At 34.9% G+C, this 12,949-nt stretch overlaps 1 protein-coding gene across 9 annotated transcripts in view; it reads right to left on the bottom strand.

Annotated features, from left to right (window-relative positions):
- TUT4 (terminal uridylyl transferase 4) overlaps nucleotides 1-12,949 on the bottom strand; it is a 122,710-nt gene that overhangs the window by 23,282 nt on the left and 86,479 nt on the right. For 8 of the 9 annotated variants that reach the window (XM_088022427.1, XM_028106784.1, XM_028106787.1 and 5 more), the window contains exons 14-19: nucleotides 12,607-12,757; nucleotides 6,750-6,836; nucleotides 4,709-4,812; nucleotides 2,068-2,125; nucleotides 1,858-1,961; nucleotides 1,467-1,556 (exon numbers count right to left, since the gene is read on the bottom strand). In XM_088022427.1, coding sequence (XP_087878553.1) covers nucleotides 1,467-1,556; nucleotides 1,858-1,961; nucleotides 2,068-2,125; nucleotides 4,709-4,812; nucleotides 6,750-6,836; nucleotides 12,607-12,757 — 594 coding nt within the window. The remainder of the gene's footprint in view (nucleotides 1-1,466; nucleotides 1,557-1,857; nucleotides 1,962-2,067; nucleotides 2,126-4,708; nucleotides 4,813-6,749; nucleotides 6,837-12,606; nucleotides 12,758-12,949) is intronic. The other variant, XM_028106792.1, reaches the window with a different exon arrangement.

Genomic DNA, 12,949 nt, shown 5'->3' with positions numbered 1-12,949 from the left:
CCATATAAATTAGCATAAAATCTATGAAGAATAATTTGATAATATCAAAATTACAAAAGCACATCTCACTTAACCTAGCAATTTTAAGAATTTATCCTGCAAACACACCAAATACCAAAAAATATGTGAAATAAGAAGTTCTTTTTAATCATAGAACTGTTTTAACAGCAAAAAAAACAGAAACTTAAGACTCCTCAATAAAGCACAGGTTTTAAACAACTGATGACTATCTACACAACTGAACAGGGTGTAGCCATTAAAAAAGAACAAGGAAGCTCTAGTATACTAATAGGAAGTAATTATCAGTATCTATTGATCAGTGAGAAAAGTAAAGTACAAAACAATGTTTTTAGTATATTTATACCCATTATAAAAAGGAGAAAGGAAATTTCTGCATTTACTTATACTGGTATATTTCTGGGAGGATACAGAGGAACTTTTAATACCAGTTGCCTCTAGCAAGAGGCACTGGTTGCCTAGGAGACAGGTGTGGAAGGGAGATTTTCCACCAGAAATCCCTTTAGACTTTTTGAATTCTGAACCACGAGTAAGTTGACTATTCCAAACAAAATTTTTAATTAAAAATAAATCCTAAAAGAATCCTCAGAGGCTTCCCCTGAGTAAGACTTCAGCTGTATATAAAGGGGGAGGAATGATTTCTCTGACATGAAAGACTTAGTTTCATTACTACAACTCCACTGAAGTACAGAACCCTTATGCTAAAGTTATTCTGAGATGAATCTAGAAAAACAGCCATATCAAATACAACTTGAGGATGTGGCTAAACGCCACTCTTTTCTAAGATGACCTCTGTCCACAAAGACATGTATAGGAATATCTAAACAAGTACGTCTCCCTGTTGTGGAAGAGTGGATTTAGTGAAATGAAAATGCAACCAAATCACTCAGCTACTAGAAGCCTTCTACCAAAACATTCAAAAAATTAACTGTTTATTGAGCAGCTACCATAAGGCAGGTACACTATATTGGGGATACAGGTCTCCATCTTCATTGAGTTTACCCACTTAGCTAAAAAAAGAAAACAGAATTCAGTATTATAAGTGTTATAACAGGAGAAACACAAGGTTTTATTGGGATTGTTTTGTTTTCTTGGCCAAAAAAAACTTATGACTAAACCCAAATTTCAGATGTCCTAACCCAGAGATTCTTAATTAGGATGATACGCCAAATTCCCATACCTGGGGCTGAAAATCTTTATTGCATTGAGTAATTTTACTACTGAGAATTTAGTCAAGTGTTACACATGGGAATAAAGCACATACAGGAAAAAACTAAGACACTACTCTAATAAGTATAAACTTAAATCATTTACTATTGAGTGCTTCCTTTAAAAGCTCAGATAAACAAAACTGAGAAGAGATTTTTCACAAGTCTGACATCAGTATATTTCATTTTAACTATCATGAGTATTATAACAAAGGAGATCATTAACTATTTTATAAATACCTTTGCAAACACTTTCATAGTATATCCCAAGTACTGTACTCTAGGATCAATAGCTGCATAAGTAGCTAGCATTCTTGTGTTATGTTGAGCCTGAAAAAAATTACATATTTGAAAGCATTTCAAATTTATTAAAATTAAACTTATAAATCAGATAAAAAGATACAATTATATTAAAACTTAGAATACCTGCAAATGAGTCAAAAACTAATCTTCAATCTGAAGGAAATATCAAGATGATTCCTAAAAATATTTTTGTCTTATAATGCTCACATTTGAAACTTTTAAACATAAATGTATAGTCAGTGATCTGTAAACTTTTCATTTTTTATCTATAAACTTTTAAAATGACAAGTGTAAACATACCTATGTCTATACAGAAAGAAACACTTACCAATGTATTATATAAACTGATATCACCTTCTAAACCACTTCGTCTATGTTCAAATTTTACTATAGGCACTTTGGCAGTAGTTATAGGCAAAATGTTCCTTAAACCTGATTTAAAACAAACAAACAAATACAAAAACTTCATTAGGTTAAATAATTTTCATGAAGCTAAAAAATATTTTGTTGTTTTAAAGCTGTAACTTAAGATTCATACCTGGATGTCTCTTAAGAATTTTTGCCAAATTTTCAATTATTTCTTTACAGTTTAATTTCTAAAAAACAAAAGAAACAAATAATAAAGTTTGTCTAAGTCAATTTGGCCTTGTGCAAATTCATTTTAATGAGGCATTTAATACTAGCACTGAAAATCTCCAGCTATAAACAACTCAAAGTATGCAGTCTAGAGACCTGCAGTATCGCAATCATCTGGAAATTTGATGGAAATGCAGAATCTCAGGCCCCACCCCAGTCTACTGAATCATAATCTACATTTTAACAAGATTCCCAGGTAATTCACATCCACATTAAAGTGTGAGGCGCACAAAAACAGGAGAATAATGTTTTCAAATATGTGAAATACATAACTAGAGATGGATCTGGTGAAGGCAAAACAGTACAGTGTTTAAGAACATAGGCTCTGAATTTAGACAAACCTTATTAATAAGCTGCGTGACTTTGACCAGATCCTTAACCCCTTGGAGCCTCATACTACTATTCTATAAAACCAAGATAATTATAAACTCCTGCCCTATCAAGTAGCTGGAAGGATTACATGAGACATATACGTAAAGCATTCAACAGCATGCTTGGCACAAAATGAGCACTTTAAATCTGTGAGCTATTTATTGTCATTATGTTGATGAGGAAAAGTAATCCAATTATTACCATACCTACTTCTTCAAGAAAATTCTTACCTCTACAAATTTAAATACGTTTTTTTTAAAAATCAGAGACAGCAGAGTTGATATGGTAAGAATAACCATGATACAAGGAATAGGGAAGATAATGGCATTGTAATTTAACTAGATTAAGCTAAACGGTATATACATCAGTGCCCACACTTACTACTAAAAGCACTTTTGTATATCCCCAACATGTTCTTTTTAGCCACTAGAGAGCAGTAATCATTGCGGCTTAACCTGAGGATTTCAAGGGAATCTACAGTTGCTAATTAACACATAATAAAATTTATTATGCAAGGATAGAATTTATGCTAAATTATGTTTCAACAATGTCTCATCTGGAAGAAAATGTATTCTTTTTCATTGCTTCAACTTTCCAGTGTGAATGGCACAGATGATATATAACAAACCCTTAGTGATTAGAAATCTGATTATTAAATTTTACATAGAAGGTATCTAAACCCTAACCTCCACCCCTGGGTAAAATCATTTCCTATTCCCTCAATTCTTGCTCTTCAAAACGGAGATTGGCAGCCTCTTTCCAGTAGATGGCACTGAGTAGAAGTTAGTTAAGAAGAACTAAAATATTTACAATTTTTCCATTTTTTTAAAAGATAAAATGTTAATACCAGAAATAATTTCTTAGGGCCAGAAATAAGGATCTACTAGACATCTGTACTCTGCCATCATTACTCTGGTTCTAACAATTTAAAAGCCACCTTTTGAAAAAAAATTCAGAAATGCATAGGTACACTATTCTGCTGAATTCTTTTATAGTACAACAGAGGCTATACTGACACCACTACAGATGCCAGAAGCTTGGCCACACCCCAATCTTGCAAGCAGTCCCTGATTTGGAGACATAAATTCCAACAGTTATGTTGGTAAAGGAAGGAGCAACTATAGGGATCCCCTCCTTTCTAGTTGCTGCTAGGAAGGCCTGGGATACTTCCCTATCCAGTCAGGCCCTTTCTTTACTGGAGCTTGGACAATCTTGTTTCCACTGCTGATGGTACACAAAGAGAGAAAGCGTAAGTACCCACTCTCACTGCTGAGACTGCTCTGGGGGAAGGTCTGCTCCTGGCATCTCACAGTGAAACTCCAAAAGTAGTGGTTAGGTTCTACAGTACTATTAGTACTATATTTCAGCTACATTATGGGTTAAATAAATTACAGGGAAGCAGTGAGATACAATGGAAAGAGCATGAACTGTGGAGTCAGACAGACCTGGGTACGAATCCCGGCTCCAACATTTACTAGCTGTGTGAACTTGGGCAAGTCAGTTTATCTCTCAAAGCCTCAGTTTCCTCATCTGTAAAATGGGGGAAATTATCTACCTCGAAGGTGGTTGTAAGAATGAAATGAGGCCTCAATAAATGTTAGTTCCCCTCCCCATCCAAAATTAGTTTCTAAAAGCTATCCTAGAACATGACATTTGTAACATTGCTTTACGGAAAAAAATGTGTTCTAAGTGCCCCCAAATAACAATTAACTCGTACAACACAATCCATTTATAAATTAGATGTTCACTTTTATTTTCTATCTTTAGTGATACAAAGATATCACCTAATGGAAGAGATATGAAAAGACAGAGGAAATGAGATCAGTGTTCACTACAGTAGCACCGGCTTCACATTGGTTCCAATGAAAAAAACTGCAACTCTATGGTGTATTAATTTTTTCCAAAAATTCATTACAAAGCACTTTTAACTCTTAGTGACATGGTTTTTGTGTTATAAAATTACTGAATTTTAAGTAAATGTACTTAGACATTCGAATGTCTTCTAAAATGATAGTGCTAAATGCTTTCACATTTCAAATACTACTATTGCTAATGTATTTACACGAAGAATGACACCATATTTTTATCAATACTACATACATAATTTAAAATACATTCACCACTGGAAGAAAATAAACTTCTACATCTCTTTTCAAACACTTAACTCTTACCTCTGCATTTTCGTGGCCTTCCAGGGTCATACAAATATCCAGATCACTATCACGAAATCCAAATCCATTCTTAGAAGAGCCAAATAAGCACAATCTTGCCTTTTCTAAGTAAAGGAAAACAAAAGTCAAAAGTTTCATAATTAGCACGGAAGAGGAGCCTTCTATTACCTACTAATGGACTAACACAAGATGATCTTATCTACTTCTATGGCTTAAATACCTTCCATTGCCAGATATACTGAGAAATTCCAAAATATTCATCTAAAGCCCAGATCTCTTGCCTAAGTTCCCACAATCCTTGTTTCTAACTGCTTTTTCCATTTTTCTACAGACATCATAAAATCAAAGTCAAAACTAAGCCTTCAGCTTTCACCTCAAACCTATTGCTCCTATAATCCCTATTCTCAGCAAATAGTATCTTTATCTACTCAACTGCCAACGTCAGAAATACATGTGTAGTTCTTAACACCCCTCTCAGCTTCTACATCCAAACAATCACCAAGTCCATTAATTTCTTTCAACTTAACTATCTCATAAATTCATCTACTTTTCTTCATTCTCCACATCACTACCAATAGTAAAGTTCAATATTTAGAGATTTATCTTTTGGAAATAAAAGAGTTTTTTCAGGCACAATTCAAGTAGTTTTATAAATATTTAGTACACAGAATTAATTCTCCCAAAGTGAGTGATTAATCCATTTGATATAAATTATGATAGAGTTATCCTTTCATATTTAGTGTCATTAACAGGTGCCAGTTCAAGCAAGCTGGTGCTTAACTGGATTGGGTTTCTCTCACTATTAATTCTTCACATTATATATTTAGATAAGAAATTCTGTATTTTCAAAACCTAATTCTCCAATTCAGTTCTGACGTCCAACTTGAAATTTCAATGGCAACTGAGAGACATAAAAGAAGCTATGTTCATCAGCAAATAAAAATGTGCATGGGTTTACTATAACAGACTTAGATTGGTCAGTACTTTCCATACTAACAAATATAACAGAAAATGGAATCCTGTAGTATATAACAGATTATCTTTTACAAGTACAAATTCATTCTGATTATAAATCAACTCTTTATCCTTTCCTAAAATATTTGGCCATAAAACTCTTGATTTTTCACCCCTGTACCCCAAATCTGCTCCTTCTGCTATTTTGCTATTTCAGTTAAATAATATCACCCAACTACTAAAAGCCTTGAAACCATCCTTGACTCCTTTTCTTCCCTCATATCTACCATGTAGAGCGTCAGCAAATCCTATTGGCTCTACGTTCAAAATATATCCTATATCTGACCACTTCTCATCGACTCTTCCAGAACATTATTATGTCTCACCTGAACTTATGCAACAGCCTCCTAAATTGCTCCTCCTGTTTCTATTCTTATGGACCTATACTCTATTCTCTCAGATCATGTCACTTAAGTGTTAAAACCTTCTAGAAGCTTCTCATTAGACACTCAAAATTCAAAACCCTTCTACCAATATCTATAAGGCCCTAATGATTCAATCTCTAGGCTACCTCTCAGACTTCATCTTTCTATTACAGTCTACCTGACACATTCCACCGCAGCCACACTGATGTCCTGCATGGCCTTCAAACATTGACAAACATAATCCAATCTTGGGGTATTTGTACTTGCTATTCTTTCTCTCTAGAATATTCTCTCCTTGGATATTCATATAACTTGCTCCCTCACATTATTCATGGCTCTCTTCAAATGTCACTTTATCAGAGAGAACTACCCTAATAGTAGAGAGAACTACCCCCATCGCTATCCTTTTAACTCCTACACTTTAGTAGCATTTATTATTTCCTGATATTACATTATATACCTTTTTGTTAGTTGAATATCTGTCTACCCTTCTTAATATAAGCTTTCCGAAAGCAGGTTTCACCTTTTGTATTGGTACTGTATTCCCAGCACCTAGAATAGCACCTAAAACATAACATTCAATGAACACTTATAAAAATAAACAGAACTCAGACTAGGTGGCTATAATAACAAAAACAATCAATTTTTAATATATGACATACCATCATATTCTTTTTGAATAAACTTTTCCAAGCCAATTAAAATTTGCTCCCTGTTGTGTTGTTCAGAAAAGGGTGGTGATAACTCATCTAAGTTAAAAAAAAAAAAGAAAAAGGAAAAAGGAAAAAGAAAAGTAAGGAAAATGGAATCTGAAAAGGTATTCAATTTTTTACCCTAAACTCTTTACTTAAAATTTCATTATTTGTTAACTTCTCTGACTTTAAAATCATAAATGTTACTGGGGAAGGAAGAGGTAGGGGGACAGCAGAAAATATATTTATAGGTTTATATATGTTTCACATGATCATTTTCCCTATGAAATACCTACAAAATATATTTACCTCTAAAAATTCTTTAATAATGTTTTCTTCAGACATTCTGCTCTTTTCCCATATACTTCCTTGTTTTTCCTACCTGTAAGTCTATACTCAATATTGTTATGTAAGGCATCTGACCCATTTCAAACCTAAGTTCCCTCAAATGTCTGGTCAAGATTCCTATCTTCCCTGTAAGATGCTTCCAGCCACAGCCTTCAATGACTTCTTAAGTGAATTTCCTTATTCCCTAAACCACTTGCCAGTTTATAGTGACTAGTAACAATTTTCTAGTCATTTCATTTATATTCATATTATTTTTCCAAATAAGACCACAGTCTTAAGAACAGTCTTTTTTCTATCTCCTCCTCCAGACTCATTCCCAAGAGTTAATACAGTAATAGGAACAAAGCAGTAATTTACAGTAATGACTTAAACTAATATTCAGCTTTTGAAAAACAAATGTAGCATCTGTGGTTGCAAGTTGAATACAGGCATACCTCATACCTCATTTTATTGCACTTCACTTTTTTGCCCCAGATACTGTGGTTTTCACAAATTGAAGTTTTGTGGCAACCCTGCACTGAGCAAGTCCATCAAGCACCTTTTCTCCAACAGCATTTGCTCACCTTATGTCTGTGTCACATTTTGATAATTCTGATGATATTTCAAACTTTTTCATTATTATTATTGTACTTGTTATGATGATCTGTGATCAGTGACCTTTGATGTTACTACTGTAACTGTTTTGGGGTGTCACAAACTGTACCCAAATAAGACAACAAACTTAATCGATAAATGTTGTATGTGTTCTGAATGCTCCCTGACTGGCCATTCTCCCCATCTCTCTCCCTCTCCTCAGACCTCTCTATTCTGAGACACAACAATATTGAAATTAGGCCAATTAATAACCTTACAATGGCCTCTATTCAAGTAGAAAAAAAAAAAATCACATGTCTCTCACTTTACATCAAAAGCTAGAAATGATTAAGCTTAGTGAGGAAAGCATGTCAAAAGTCAAGACAGGCTGAAAGCTAGGCCTCTTGCACGAAACAGCCAAGCTGTGAATGCAAAGGAAAAGTTCTTAAAGGAAATTAAAAGTGCTACTTCATTGAACACAGGAACGAGGGGCACCTGAGTGGCTCAGTCGGTTAAATGTCTACCTTAGGCTCAGGTCATAATCTCAGGGTCCTGAGATCAAGACCGGCATTGGGTTCCCTGCTCAATGGGGAGCCTGCTTCTCCTTCTCCCTCTGCAGCTTCCCCTGCTTGTGCTCTCTCTCTCAAATAAATAAATAAAATCTTTAAGAAAAAAAAAAAAAGACTGTGAAACAGCCTTATTGCTGATATGGAGAAAGTGTGAGTGGTCTAAATAGAAGCTCAAACCAGCCACAACACTCGCGTAAACCAAAAGGCTCTGGTTTCAGAGCAAAGCCCTAACTTTCTTTAATTCTATGAAGGCTAAGAGAGGTGAGGAAGCGGCAGAAGAAAAAGTCTGAAGCTAGCAGAAGTGGGCTCATGAGGTTTAAGAAAAGAAACCATTTGCATAACATAAAACTGCAATGTTGAGACCCAGCAGATCACTACTTGAGATAATTAATGAAGGTGGCCACACTAAACAACAGATTTTCAATGAAGACAGAACAGCCTTACATTGGAAGATACCATCTAGGACTTTTATAGCTAGACAGGAAAAATCAATGCCTGTCTTCAAAGCTTCAAAGAACAGGCTGACTCTCTTGTTAGGGGCTAATGTAGCTGGAGTCTTTAAGCTGAAACCGATGCTCATTTACCAATCTGAAAATCCTAGAACCATTAGGAATTATACTTAATCTACTATGCCTGTGTTTTATAAATGAACAAAGCCTGGTTGATAGCACAACTGTGTGCAACATGGTTTACTGAATATTTTAAGCCCACTGCTGAGACCTATTGCAGAAAAAAAGATTCAACATTACTGTTCATTAACATTGCACTTGGGCACCCAAGAGCTCTGGCAGAGATCTACATTAAGTTTGTTTTCATGCCTGCTAACCCAACATCCATTTATTCCACAGCCCATGGATCAGGGAGTCATTTTGACTTTCATGTCTTATTAAGAAATACATTTTGGAAGGTTATAGCTGCCTCTTACGGATCTGTGCAAAGGAAACTGAAAATCTTTTGGAAAAGGAGTCATCGTTCTAGATGCCATTAAGAACATCTGTGATTCATGGGAAGAAGTCAGAATAGCAACATAAACAGGAGGAGTTTAGAAGAAGTTGATTCCAACCCTCATGGATGACTCTGAGGGGTTCGAGACTTCAGTGGAGGAAGTAACCTGCAGATGTGGTGCAGACAGCAAGAGAACCAGAATAAGAAATGGAGCCTGAAGATGTGACTGAATTACCACAATCTCATGATATAACTTGAATGGATGAGGGGCTGCTTTTAATGAATGATTACAGAAAGGGTTTGAGATAAACTCTACTCCTGAAGATACCGTGAAGATTGTTGAAATGACAACAAAGGATTTATAATATTACATAAACTTAGTTGATAAAGTTGATAAACATAGTTGATAAAACTGACTCCAATTTTGGTTTGGTTTTTTTTTTTAAAGATTTTATTTATTTAACAGAGAGAGACACAGTGAGACAGGGAACATAAGCAGGGAGAGTGGGAGAGGGAGAAGCAGGCTTCCCGCAGAGCAGGGAGCCTGATGCGGGGCTCAATCCCAGCACCCTGAGATCATGACCTGAGCCGAAGGCAGACGCTTAACAACTGAGGCACCCAGGCGCCCCAAAACTAACTCAAATTTTGAAAGAAGTTCTACTGTGGATAAAATAGCTATCTAACAGCATCACATGCTACAGAAATCATTCATGACGGGAAGAGTCAATCAATGTGGCAAACTTCATTGTTATCTTAAGAAATTGCCATAGTCACCCTGATCAGTCAAGCAGTCATCAGTACTGCGCAAAGACCGTGTACAAGCAAAAAGATTACAATTCACTAAAAGCTCAGATGATGGTTAACATTTTTTAGCAATTGGGTATTTTTTAATTAAGGTATATTGTTATTGTTTTTCTTTAGACATATGCTACTGCACACCTAATAGATGTCAGTATAGTGTAAACATAATTTTTATATGCACTGGGAAACAAACAAATTCATTTGACTCCCTTTATTGCAACACTCACTTCATTGTGGTGGTCTGGAACCCAACCCACAATATCTCCAAGGTACACCTGTAGCTGAATTACAGGTGATTTTTTTTATTATTATTAAAGTGGTGAAACTATTCTGTATGACTCTATAATGGTAATACATAACATAATGCACTTGTCAAAATTCACAGAACTGTGCACCACAAAGAGTCAACTTTACAGTAAGCAAATTTAAAAAAATCATCTAGGAGGTTGGGGAATCTCAGGATAGAATGCAGGCTGTAACAAAAGCATCATATGTAAGACGTGTAAGACAGCTTCACTCACGGGAGTGAGGGAAAAGGTAATAACCTAAGTAACTTTGAAAATGAGTGGAGTTTGTAAGACTAAGGTCAAAAGGAATACACATAAAGTACCGTACTCTTAATTGATAAAGTTATTTCCCATAGGGGTATTAGATAATAGTTCTGATAATGTTATACATGTGTACTTACATGGGACAATATTTAAATAAATGGGTAGCAGATGATGAGAGCCAGGTTTCTCATTGTTGGGAGTGGGAAATTTACAGATAAGCAGAAAGAAGAGTCTTGAATGAGCCATATGGTAATACATTCAAGTTGGAGCCATCAGTACAAAGTCATGTTTAACTTAATATAAGATGGTCACATATAGAAATTTTTACAGATATGAACATATACTAAGTTAGTATATATACATAATTTTCTCGCTCAGAGAGGGCCTAAAAGCAACACCCAATAATAACAAGTACGCTAGCTTCCAGATCCTGGTTTCTAATACCATCCTCCAACAAAAGGAACCAGGGCTCTTCAGAGAAATTTCTAATTCTAGGACTGGGGTGGAAAATATACATGATAAGCCTGGAGCATCTTGCAGTGCCAGAAAGTAAGGAAGTGCTAAAAAAAACAAATGAACAAATAAACAAAAAAACCCACACACTGATGGGAGTATATTAAAGAGTCACAGGAACCAATTGAAAGAGTTCCCAATAGCCAAACAATATGAGCAACAAAGTAGTATTAGATCATAACCCAAAGTATCAAATATCCATGAGTTCATATAAATGAATGAATAAATAAAAACAAATGTAATGTATTATATCTTAATAAAGCTGCTGGGAGAGAAAATGTGCCACAATCCAGCTATTCAACTCCTAGGTATGACCCAAGAGAAATTAAAACATATATCCATACCCAGACCCACATACAAATGTACAGAGCAAATTTATTTGTAACAACCAAAATTTGGAAACAAGTCAACAGGTGAATGGTAAGCAAACTGTGGCACATCCATATAATGAAACACAGCTCAGCAATAAAAATGAATGAAACATTTACACACATCACACCATGGATGAATCTCAAAATAATTATGCTAAATGAAAGAAGCCAGGACCCTACCTCAGAAAAAAAGAGTACATTCTATGTAATTCTATTTATATAGAACTCTAGAAAATGCAAACTAATTTATACTGTCTAAAAGCAATTAACTGGTTGCCTGGCAAGAGACTGGGATAGGGAAGTCTAGGGGGGGAAGTATTACAATGGGGAACTAAATGTTATGACATCAAAAATTTTATCTGGGACACAGCAAGTTATTTAAAAAAAAAGTTTGCTGAGTGAAGGTTTACCCCAGGTACATCATAAATGTTGAATAAAGGTATGTAAGACTCTTCCCAAAATATTATAGCCTTATCTCCCTCTATTATCTTTCTTTTATTCTACCAAACCCAAGGCAATTCTTCTCCCAAAGAAATTATACACCCTATACTTTTGTGCATAATCTCCTAGATCTGAAAAAGCAGTTCAAGGTCCATCTCAAATGCCTCATCATTAATTCCAATTCCTCTGATCCACCCCAGTTAAAATTGTGTTTGCACTGCATTTTGTTTACCACTACTACAGCATGTAATATATTCTGCTTCCAATTATGGAAATTTTCATACATGTCATATATCCGTCTAGAGAAGAACTGTGCAAGAGCATTGCAATGATGGAAATGTTTTTTATCTGGACTGTCCAATTCAGCAGCCACATGTAACTACTCAGTACCTGAGATGTGTAAAAATGAGGAACTTAGTTTTTAATTTTATTTTAATTAAATTTAAATAATGGCTACCATATTAAACAGCACAGATCCAGAGTCTAAGCTCTTTAAAAGCAACACATAATATGGACCCTGTATTCCCATTGGCATTTACCACAGTGCTGTGCATTTAGTAGGCATTTAGTTAAGTGTCTGTTGTTGGGTCTCTAAACTATTAAAAAAAACCTCTACCAAAACAAACTGTAAGCAAACTGTTTTCAAATAAGAAAATAAATATTTAAAATCTAGGAAAGAATCTACTCAGAATAGCTCTAGTAATAAAAGACTTACCAAAACATCTTTTACATACTAAATCAAGTATTTCCCGAAATCGATTTGTCATTGGTGGTAGAGGTTTTAGATCAATTTTCCTGAAATCCTCTGGACAATCATTTTTCGAATGGCCATCTTTTTTGCAGATGCTGCATACTATCGTTGGTGGCTATACAAAGGTAAAAAAATACTCTAATAATCTAATAAACTACTGAGGGACTCATCATCACTTAGAAAGCAGGTCCAGAAAGACTCTTTTATGTAACTCGATTCTGATAACCTGTGCTTCCAGGAGGTTTAAAAAAAATAAAAGAGTATTAATTAAATACAGCGTTAAATGTAAAAACCATATTTTAAGTTA

This window comes from Eumetopias jubatus, unplaced genomic scaffold, assembly GCF_037043125.1.
Source record: "Eumetopias jubatus isolate StellerSeaLion01/CBP00866 unplaced genomic scaffold, mEumJub1_p1.0 scaffold_4, whole genome shotgun sequence".
Lineage (NCBI taxonomy): Eukaryota > Metazoa > Chordata > Mammalia > Carnivora > Otariidae > Eumetopias > Eumetopias jubatus.
Note: the sequence above shows the minus strand (reverse complement) of the source record. Positions and strands in the feature narration are given on the sequence as shown.